Source organism: Bidens hawaiensis, unplaced genomic scaffold (genome assembly GCF_021521415.1).
Source record: "Bidens hawaiensis isolate Kalapana, Puna unplaced genomic scaffold, B.hawaiensis_p1.1 tig00000512_1, whole genome shotgun sequence".
NCBI classification, from domain to species: domain Eukaryota; kingdom Viridiplantae; phylum Streptophyta; class Magnoliopsida; order Asterales; family Asteraceae; genus Bidens; species Bidens hawaiensis.
The window spans coordinates 4,715,821-4,727,005 of NW_027491033.1; the positions used below are offsets into that span (position 1 = coordinate 4,715,821).

Sequence of the window (11,185 nt, forward strand, 5' to 3'; positions counted from 1 at the left end):
TTTCAGTTTTCAGGCGTGTAGATAGATCTTTCTTAAAGATTTATAGTGAAAGATACATCGTATACTTTTCTTCCCTTCATACTTTTCCACATATATAATATCCTTCTCAACTTCGCCTTCATACTTTTGTTCCTTTCAATTCGAAAGCGAAATGTTTTGTCGCCTTCAAAAAATATTGCTTTGAGTTTGTTTGCACCTTTGAATTGATTCACAGCCTTTGAACTAATTATTTAATCGCCACCTTCAGCGATATTCATTTTGTTCTTTTAAATTAATTGCACTCTTTGCTTTTAATTAGTCAAGGAAAGGTACGTGTGGTAGTAGGGTCATGTGCCGATGGATGCCTAGTGGATGCGGTAACAATGGTGGTGTATGGTTAATGGTATGGTATGGGTTCATCTATGAAGTTATAGAGTTGGGCTCAATTGGGTCATCAAACGGAAAGAGGGGATCAAAGTGACACGGCGAGGCATTTGAACACGACCAGGATGGAAAATATATACTTTACTAGGTTAAAGACCCGTATAATTACACGGGCTAAAAAAAATATTAAAACAAAACACATTTACTTATGGAATCAAATCAATTAACCAACAATACACGTTTTTACATGTGAGAGAAGTTTGGGCTGCTAATAAAAAGCATGTGAGAGAAGATATATAGGATTCCAAAGTGGACTAAGGCCAGTCATTCGTATCATGAATAATATATGACGTTAAAAAAAATAAAATTGGATATTATGTAGAGAAGTCAAGCTAGCACGCCAAAGTGGATACATGCATATCATGAATATTATGAAACTAAAGTTTATTATTGAAGCAATACTAAACATGTGAAGTCCCCTAGCTCATGATTAAAATCATGAGGCTTTTTTTTTTCCTGAAATAATAAATATAAAGATATTTATTAATTATACATCTGGAAAATCATTTTTTATTTAAATTTGTCTATTTCAATACATCATCATCAAGGACCTTGTAGCTTCTCTCTCTCATTGAACTTATCTCGTGCAAGTCAACTTCAAGTATACGATCCCCTTAAGTAGTCTTCATTTCTCTTGTTTCAGCGATCCTTTGCAATCGCCCGTCATGAAAAAATATCATAGGTCCGTCACTGAAGATTCACCAGGTTCTCCCCAAATTAATTAAAATTCCATCTAAAATGTCTTTGAATATATTTGATTTGTTTAATTTTGTTTTGTCAATGAAAAGATGTTCGATCTTTATATATACGATTTGAATTTTGGTTGTAAAAGAATTAATCCTTAATTTTGTTATGATGTGGGTTCCAGGAATGAAGAACAGACACGTGTCATCTGACAGTTTTTTGAATAAATTCAATATTCCTGAATACATTCTTGTTCCTGGTACACAAGTCGAGGTTGTTTGTGATGCTGATGCACCTGCATGCCCAACAGTTGTCTTCATCAACTCAAAAAGTGGTGGGCAGTTGGGTGCTCAACTTCTTGTTACATATCGTTCTGTTCTTAATCAAAATCAGGTACACTAATTAATCCATTAATTAGTCCCTAATTATTAATTGTTATAGAAAATAAATGTAGCCATTTTTCTAATCATACATGAATTTTAGTAAATAAATCATGTGTTACAGGAGCGTAAAATAAATCATTTTTTCCTTTTGGGGTCGATTTTGTCATTTTGGTTTAAAGTTTACGGGCAAAAAAGAAAAATCCGTTCAAAATAGTAAATTTTGGCATATTTATTTATTTTAAGTAGTAGTTCATTAATTATTAGAGATTGAGCTAAAATCAGCCTCAAATGTTTGGGTTTTTTTTTATAATTAAAATATAAAAGCAAAGGCTAGTTTTTGTTTGGGTTAATTTATTTGAACAAATTTTTCGGTTTAATGCACACCCTATGTTTTACGTGTCGTGCGGCTAAGGTTTTGCAGGTTGCATGCATGACTAAAGGTGTGAAATTATTCTAACATTGTTCATGGCTTCATACTCTGACGTAATAGTGTATATTATTATTAGAGAAAATTCCCAAAATAAGCGTTTATGAAAATGATTTTCAGGTTTTAAGTGTCATTTGCAAGAATTTCCTAAAATATGTATTATAAACTAGTCGTGACGAGTAGTTTGGAGAACCAGTTAACACTTGCCATGTGCCCTTAAATTAACCGTAACGAGCAAGTTCACTAATCATTTACTCGTCACGACTAAATAAGTTTCATGCCTCGTAATCAACGCCCACGAGTAATTCATAAGTCCTTTAGTCCCGACGACTAGTTTACCTGGTTTACATTCCATACACGAGTAGTTTATTAGTAGTTAACTCGTTGCGACTAGTTTAACCTTACAATCCACTCGCCGCGACTAAAGAACTTATGGATTACTCGTAGGCGTTGATTACGAGGCATAAAACTTTTTAGTCGTGACGAGTAAATGTTTAGTAAATCTGCTCGTTACGGTTAGTTTAAAGACACGTGTCAAGTTTTAATTGGTTATACAAACTACTCGTCACAACTAGATTATAATACCTATTTTGGGAATTTCTTGCAAATGACACCTAAAACTTGAAAAACTTTTTCATAAATGCTCATTTTGAGAATTTTCCCTTATTATTATTATTATTATTATTATTTTCTTGTTTTCTAACTTGACTTTTATATAAAAGGTTTTTGATTTAGGTGAAGATGCTCCAGATAATGTGCTACGCAGACTATACCTCACTCTGGAAAACTTGAAACTTAAAGGGGATGAATTAGCTGCTAAAATAGAGAAGACATTGAGAGTAATTGTGAGTTGATTTCCAAATTTATAATTTATATTTTAAATATTAAATAATAAATTTAAAATAAATATTTGGTGGCATGATGAATTGACAGGTGGCTGGTGGAGATGGAACAGCTGGTTGGCTGCTTGGAGTAGTTAGTGATCTGAAACTATCTCATCCACCACCAATAGCAACAGTCCCTTTAGGAACCGGAAATAATCTCCCTTTTGCATTTGGTTGGGTAAGAATTAGGCCAAATATATCTAAATTCATGACTTAAAACTTAAGAAACAATATTTTTACAGTCATAAACTCATCTCTCTCTCTTTTTTTCTTTCCCCCCCCCCCCTTTTAATTTAAAAGATTTTACGTATTTTAAACCTTGGGTGATTTTGGACCGGTTTAACTCATCAACGTGTTTCGTTTTAATAACCATTTATTCTTTGTGTTTTCTTGGAGAAAAAATCCGTTTCAGTGGTTTGTATGGTTCATATTGTCAACTATAGTTAGTTATTAATTGTGCCGGGTTATTGCGTTTTGGATTGACGGGTTAAAGTGTTCAAACTGAACCTAACACATATATTTATTAGTGTTATTTTGTGTCACATCCACTTAAAATGACATCTTGTTTAGTTGGTGATTCTAGTTGACCCAAAACCAATTGCTATGGTTCAATGAGACGTTTCCTTAATTAAATAACTATTGGAGAATTGGTTGATAGAAGTTAATTAGAACTAGTTTTTAACTGTTGAGTTTTAAAGATGACAAAGATTTGAGGAAAACTCTTATTTTATTTTGAAAAAATAAGAGATAAGAAATTATTATACTATATACATATGTTGGTGTCATAGAAAAATTATATACTTTTATTAATATTAACATCAAACTTTAAATTATAATTGTTTTTAAATAACTGTTACTAATATCAAAATATAAACTTATTAAAATGCCCATAAATGGGTTAATAAGTCAACTCATTCAATAAATAGTCTATGTTCGTTATAACTCACGTATTAAACGGGCCATGTTCAAGTGAGATCGTGTTATCCCATTTATTAATAAAATAGATTATATTTTTGTTTTATATTTGGGTCGTGTCATGTTTCAGGTGGCGTCAAGAATTGCCTTCTTAAATGTACCCGTAGTGAATTTAATAACACACCGTTAGCATTTCTTATGTTACAAAAGTATATAACTGCTTTATTGGTTTAATAAATTGTTACTATAATGTAATGACATATAGGGAAAGAAGAATCCTGGAACAGATCGCGAATTTGTTATAAAATTCTTGGAGCTAGTTTTGGAAGGAAAAGAAATGGAGATAGACAGGTATTCCTAGTTGTACACTTTATACGTACGCCAAACTATGTATGACATTAAGTCACATATTGAAAATCCAGTCCCATACCCGACTATAAAACAGTGTCATACATCCGGCCCACATCTTTGAGCCTTTGAGGTAACCATCACTCAGCACATATCAAGCATACCAGTACCGTTGGGGTGTCCATTACCTAAAACTCAAACTCACATTAAATATCATATAATTAACTACACTTTATATGCAGTTGGCACATTCTTATGAGAATGAAATCCAACCCAAATAAGGGGTCTTGTGATCCCATTGCGCCCCTGGAATTGCCGCATTCATTGCATGCATTCAATCGCTTGTCTGAAACACATGAACTTAATGTGGTAAAGTATTCTATTTACAAAATTGACAAGTTCTTTTTATTCCATTAAGTTTATGTTGTTAAGTTGTTTTTGGTAACTATTTTCAGGAAGGTTATGACACATTTCGTGGTGGATTTTGGAACTATTTCAGCATGGGTAAGTCAGCTGTTGACTTTTATATATAGATCTTATGAGATTTATAAATCCCACAAGTCATTAATCTCTTTATCTTATACATAGGCATGGATGCACAAGTATCATATGCATTTCATTGTGAGCGCAAGTTGCATCCCGAGAAATTCAAAAATCAGTTGATTAATCAGGTACAACATACGCAGATGTGGCACACGTATGGCATGAATATTAATTATTAGGTCGATCACTCGATCTGTCAAGCCATTTAACCCTTATTACAACCCTCCAACCAGGCTAACACGTTTACAACTTAATTACAACTCGTTTAGATAAGTTGATTAAACATATTTTTTTTGGGTTACGTGACACAAATAAATATACGGGTTTGATTAAAGAATTCAACCTGATCATAGTGCGTGTGTGGTTTTATTTACTTTGTAGAGCACATACGCAAAAATTGGCTGCACACAAGGCTGGTTTGCAGCATCTCTCTTTCATAAGTCTTCAAAGTGAGTTTCTTGATTCTTGAATCAATAAAAGAATGTAATTCGGAGGGTTATATAATGGGTATGTTAATAACCAAATTATCTGTTAGCTATTTACTACTGTACTAACTTGCTTTATTTTTTAAATTTTATGTTATCTTTTACATCTTGATTTTTGTTAGCTACTAAAACAACCATCATATAGCACATGCAGAGTTGGGTTCTCTGCTTGTGTTATAATTTTTAGGACCAAAACAGAACCATCTTATGGGCTATTGCCATATTCAAACTTTTGGTTGATGATTTATTTTTAATTTAGGAATATAGCCCAGCTTATGACTGTTAAGATCATGCAAAAGACTGGCGAATGGGAGAACCTCAAAATACATCATAGGTAATTACAGATAACTACCTTCCCTTTCAGTCGGTCCGTTTGTTGCATATGTTTAATGTCTTGTAACATAATCCTTGTTTACTTGCAGTATCAGGTCAATTTTATGCCTCAACTTGCCTAGCTTCTCGGGCGGTCTAAATCCTTGGGGAACACCAAATCCTAACAAAAATCGTTATGTTAGTATCACTTAACCTTTTTTTATTTAATATTCTCCGCTATTCGCATTCAGGTGTCATAGAGCTGATGCGTAAAAAAAATATATGAAAAAATTGATATATTTCTGAATACGAAAACACTTACACCAAAGACCTTTAAAAGTTATGCTCGTTTAAAGTTGTGTCTCTTATCTGATTGCTTCAAATACCCGTATGTCAATTATTGGATTAGCTCAATATCGTTGGGACAAGTCGATAATCTTTTGTACCTTTCCATTTCTATATACGCATCATATAACACTTTCTTTCAGAAAGGCTTGGCACCACTATATGTCGATGATGGACTTCTCGAGATTGTTGGATTCAGAGATGCGTGGCACGGGCTGGTTATGCTTGCACCCAAGGGTCATGGAACCCGTCTTGCGCAGGTTTTGACTAAACTGTTGATATTCTTTATTAAAATGACATTTAGGTGCAAAATACTAAAACAATATTCTTCTTTTCTAGACGCGTCGAGTAAGATTTGAATTCCATAGAGGTGCAGCGGATTGCACATATATGCGTATGGACGGGGAACCTTGGAAACAACCACTCCCTGTAGATGATGATTGTGACACAAGTGTTGAAATATCACACCATGGGAGAGTAAAGATGCTTGCAGTACCAAACTGCATTTCGAAAAGTGTTAATAGTCCATCAACACCTCGTAATCATGATGCACATGAACAAGATGATGATAGTGAAGATGATGATTGCACTACTCCTTCGGGTGAAGAATGGAGAAAGTTTGGAGCAGCAGAAACGTTTAAGATGATGGAAGATGTGGCCATTTTGCGCCTCAGTTAGTATCGATATGGATACATGTATAATTAGTGTTAAATTTCAAACATTGTTAGACAATCTTTGATGCAAATCCTAAATTAAAAATGACTATATATCAAGTCTCATTTGTGTGCGTCCAAGTTGATTTACGACGACGCTATCTTATTAACTTGTTTATGGGTTACATACTTACATATAATGATCAACTTGCCGATGCTCTTACTAAACCACTATTGAGATCGCGCTGATGAAAGTTGGGAGATGTCATATTTCCCATGTTTAATGGTAAGAACGCGGAGACATGGATCTAACATTGCCAACACTTCTTCATCATTGACGAAACACCAGATAATATGAAACTAAGGTGTGTCGTTTTTCATTTTGAAGGCGATGCCATCCAATGGCATGAAGTGTTTATGCGGACCCGAGAAGCAACCATGAAAAACTTCCATGGAGAAATTAGGTTTGAGCCATCTCGAGCCAATTTTCTAATGCTATGTTCGAAGAGGCAATGGAAGAGATCGCTTCACTGAACCAACCCGATTCACTAGAGGATTATAATAGCTCGTTTGACTATCTACTCAATAAGGTAACCCTTAGCGAAGCTGATGCCGTTGGTCTATATCTCAAGGGTCATAAGCCATAAATACGAGGCCAGGTGACAATGTTTAGAACTTGAACATCGTATGGGTTAGAACGAATTCAAGATATCAACGACGCAAACTTGATGATTAATAAAGTCAAATATGTTAAATTTGGGATCGCAACATGTCAAGAATGGGAATGAATTTGCCAAGGGATCACCCCCCCATGTAATGTTTCGAAACTTCCTTAATTATTACTAGAGTCAGCAACAAACTTCATCGGGTCACCGACTGTTATACCCGACGTGTTTAACCAGTGAGGAGCTCGAGTTAAATACATCAAAAGGGGAATGCATTTGGTGTACACAAAAGTTCATTTGGGGGCAAAGTGTAAGAGGAAACAAATTTTTGTAACTAAAGAAGTGGAAGACGAAAAAAATACTTGAACAAGCTTGGAGTCGATGGATGGGAAGTAAGAGGACCATCAAATCTAGTTCCGTTCCTTGACTGGATTGCCATCTAGTTCAACAATGTGGGTGAAGAAACACGGATCTACTCCCCTGGATGGTTCCTAGATCCAATGAGTCAACGAGATAGGATACGATAAACTGCTAATACGATATGAACTCAATTGCCCAAAGTCCAGTGACGAAGACCTGCAAAACAAACACTGTGAGCTCGTTACGGGAAGGACAAGAGGGGGGTCTTCCCGTAACCACCCTCCGGCGTGAGAATAAGTACTTGTCCTGTAGAAGATAAGCCCTTAAGTAAATTGAGAAAGTACAGTGGAAGTGAATGAATACCTCATGATGATTGAGAGGGTATTTATAGCCAAAGGGTGTGGGGAAGTGATTGGGCCAGCTGTACCTTTAGAAGATGCTTTCATAACCGTCTGGACACGTGTCCTCATATGATAGGTTCAGCCTATACGTTGCATGTGCATTTATAACAACCTGGACACGTGTCTCTCTAACATTGGTTAACGGGGTAATATTGGCCATGTGCACGGTTATAACGACATTGCCAGGTGTCATTAGTTGTGTCACACCCTCAAAATCCACTAACGGAGTTTTACCATCAGAGGGTGTGAACTAACAGGATCGGAATCATTAGTTATAATCAAACCATAAAAACGTTTAAATGAAAGTAAGTGCGGAAGCGTAAAAACCAAAAGATAAACGTTGCGTCACGCAGGACGACTTAAAAACCCAAGTAATAATAGTTAAAAACATGTTTGCATATCAGAATATTCAAAAACCATGCATGATCCTATACCGCGCGCCCGCCTCGGCTACCTGAGAATAACATACTAAAAGTGTCAACACGGGGTTGGTGAGTTCACAAGTTTATATAAAATAAAGCGTTTAGTGTCTGCGTTCAGCGTTTTGCGTTAAGCGTTTTGCGTTAAGCGTTTTGCGTTAAGCGTTTTGCGTTAAGCGTTACCAGATAATGTTATGTCAATTATATATCTATAGGTAGCTAGCCTATAAAACAAGTATTACTAAGTGTCCGACACCGAAGCTGACTGTTTATCATTTGCCTTGCCACCAGGTCTATCCCGACCATGGTATGTGTTTAGCCAAGATTACACCCGCTCGACCTCCAGTCGAGTTTAGCGTTGGGTGGGGTTTGTCAAACCCAGTAGTACTACTCAACAATGACTCGCTATTATCCAATATTAAACGGTTCGATGTGAATGAAGGACTTTAGTTATTGCGTTTGCCACTTAGTCTTTACAAGTGATATATAATCTATATTAACAAAATCTTAAATGCGTTTTCGGAGTATGTTATCTCCCCCAAGTGAAAGCGTTTGAAAACAGTTTAAAAGGGGTAAGTGAACTCACTGTTTGCGAAGAATTCCCAAAATAAATCACCAAAGGATGCGCGTCACAGAAAAACTCTCTCTAGCGTTCTATAACAACAAAGAGATTTTTCTAAGTGTCGGAATATTATCGAGTCTCTAGACCCGGCACATAATACCTATGCACACAACATGTTTCGTGTTTCGTTTGTGAATCGTGTGTGACTTTAACAAGTGTATTTGTGATACGTTACACGTGTGAGCAATTATTTACGTGTCATATATTAATAATGTACATCACTAGCAATTACTCACCGTAAGGGCAATTTGGTCACACATAACAATTATCTAGCAATTATTCCCCGCAAGGGCAATTTGGTCAAAACACGACAACTATTTAGCAAGTATTCCCCGCAGGGGCAATTTGGTCAAAACATAACAATTATATAGCAAGTATTCCCCACAGGGGCAATTTGGTCAAATCATAACAATTAACTAACAATTATCATGTTTCATGCATTTTCACAAAATTCAGCAGCTAGTTTCACCGAGACAGAAATTCTACTTGAAAGATTGTACTATTCCACCAATCATAGCATCTCAATTAATTTACCAAAAATCATCACAAAAGCATGCATGTGTTAGGTTTCCATAACATATTTTATTTTATTTTTATTCCACATAGATTTCTCATAATGATCAAAACATTACAGCAAGCTCATAACAGTCAAATTCATGCGCAACAGAATGTTATTTGAAATTCCCGTTAAATGAAAAATCCAAAAAATGCAAGACCAATTGGGTTTGGTTCTTAACTCAACAAGTTAACTTCCAGAAGTGGAACCAACCCATTTGGCCTTGTAGTTCATGAGATATAATATTTACAAAACAACCTAACAGCAGGTCTAACAACTCAGCTTTGCACAATGTTTTTGTAAAATCATAAAGGTTAACTTATACACGTCCAAAAATTGCAAATTTATATTCTTTAGAAACTAGACTCAACCTAGTTTACTGTAGTATCAATAATCTCAACCAATTTTTACATTTACACCCCGTTACAGTCAATTGAACATCAACAACACAATCTTTTCAGAAACTGTTTGCAACAAAACTCAACATATTAACCATCTATAGACTATAATCCGTTCATATAACACTCTAGACTCCATAATCACTATCCATGCACATCAATTACACATTACATACATGATTAGGGTTTTTGCTTGAACTCAAATCAAAGACACAAACAATTAACATGTGATAACATCAATTCTAGTTATCAAATCACAATCAATACATCATCTAATCAAACAAATCATATGAGCACCATATATGAAAATTTTCGGAACCTAGGGTTCACAATTAACCCATTAAAAATCAAAATTAAGCAAGAAGAATGCATAGGATAGTTGTTTATACCTTCCTAGCACCTTAATCTTCGATCAAACTTGAAAGATCTTGTGTATATGTGTGTGTGTGAGGCTGCCGATCGCGAGAGAGGGGAGGGGGAGGGCTGCCGTCGGGTAGAGTGAAAGGGAGAAGAGAGAGTTAGGGTTTATTGTTATTAATAATAATAACATGTTACACTTTAGTCCCTCAACTTCCAAATGTTACTTTTCTAGCTTAATTAATTAGTTCTAGCACATTGAGTTAACGTTTATAACAATGTTATCACATAACACATAAGTCTAACACATAATTATCACATAATTATTGTTTTGACGTTTTTCGTTTATTCACCAATCGTTTGCGTCAACTCGTTTGCGTTTCGGTGCAATTCCCGAAAGACTACTCATGTAGTAAGTGTTAAGCGTCATTTAAACCCTAGTTTAAATGTAATGAGGTGTGCGTTATAGATTCAGTGATCTTTAAGTTTGAATTGACGGAGTTGAGTTAACGGAGTTAACCTGAAATTGACGATTGTCACATAATTCCCATGTTAAAGAATTTTCGTCCCGAAAATTTGAGTCAAGTCGTGATGAGTGTCTGAAAAAGTAAGAAAAATTTTCAGTTGGTCATATCATCCCCTAGTAGAAAGAAATTTCGTCCCGAAATTTAATTCATACCTCCGGTGATTTCTGACGGTTTGCCGAGTTTCGCGGTTTCCGGTGTTTGGTCAGCCCTTCAAAAAGGTGAGGATACTTTTTCATCATTTGATCCTCGCGTTCCCACGTGAACTCCGGTGCACGTCTTGAGTTCCAACGAACCTTAACGATTGAAATTTTGCTGTGCTTGAGTGTTTTGGTTTCCTAGTCCAAAACTTCAACTGGTTCTTCAATGAAGCGTAGCTGTTCATCAACTTGCAGTTCGTCCAAAGGGACTACTTGGGTTTTATCAGATAGGCATTTCTTCAAATTGGATACGTGGAATACATTGTGTACGCTGCTGAGTT

The 11,185-nt window shown here is 35.5% G+C and overlaps 1 protein-coding gene across 1 annotated transcript; it reads left to right on the top strand.

The window, feature by feature from the left end:
* Positions 1 to 960: 960 nt before the first annotated feature.
* Positions 961 to 6,528, top strand: LOC143634562 (diacylglycerol kinase 5-like). The gene is made up of 13 exons (XM_077102604.1): positions 961 to 1,128; positions 1,292 to 1,500; positions 2,640 to 2,762; positions 2,851 to 2,979; positions 3,982 to 4,067; positions 4,307 to 4,433; positions 4,520 to 4,568; positions 4,653 to 4,735; positions 4,989 to 5,056; positions 5,352 to 5,426; positions 5,515 to 5,602; positions 5,893 to 6,009; positions 6,089 to 6,528. The coding sequence occupies exons 1-13, from the start codon at positions 1,089 to 1,091 to the stop codon at positions 6,425 to 6,427; spliced, it is 1,533 nt and encodes a 510-aa protein (XP_076958719.1). The 5' UTR covers positions 961 to 1,088; the 3' UTR covers positions 6,428 to 6,528.
* The last annotated feature ends 4,657 nt before the right edge of the window (positions 6,529 to 11,185 follow it).

Bases quoted from the DNA above. Each gene is read 5' to 3' on its own strand.
- LOC143634562 (XM_077102604.1), top strand. From the start codon at position 1,089: ATGAAAAAATATCATAGGTCCGTCACTGAAGATTCACCAG. The intron at 2,763-2,850 runs GTGAGTTGATTT...ATGAATTGACAG, and splicing joins AGAAGACATTGAGAGTAATT to GTGGCTGGTGGAGATGGAAC. The intron at 5,427-5,514 runs GTAATTACAGAT...GTTTACTTGCAG, and splicing joins AACCTCAAAATACATCATAG to TATCAGGTCAATTTTATGCC.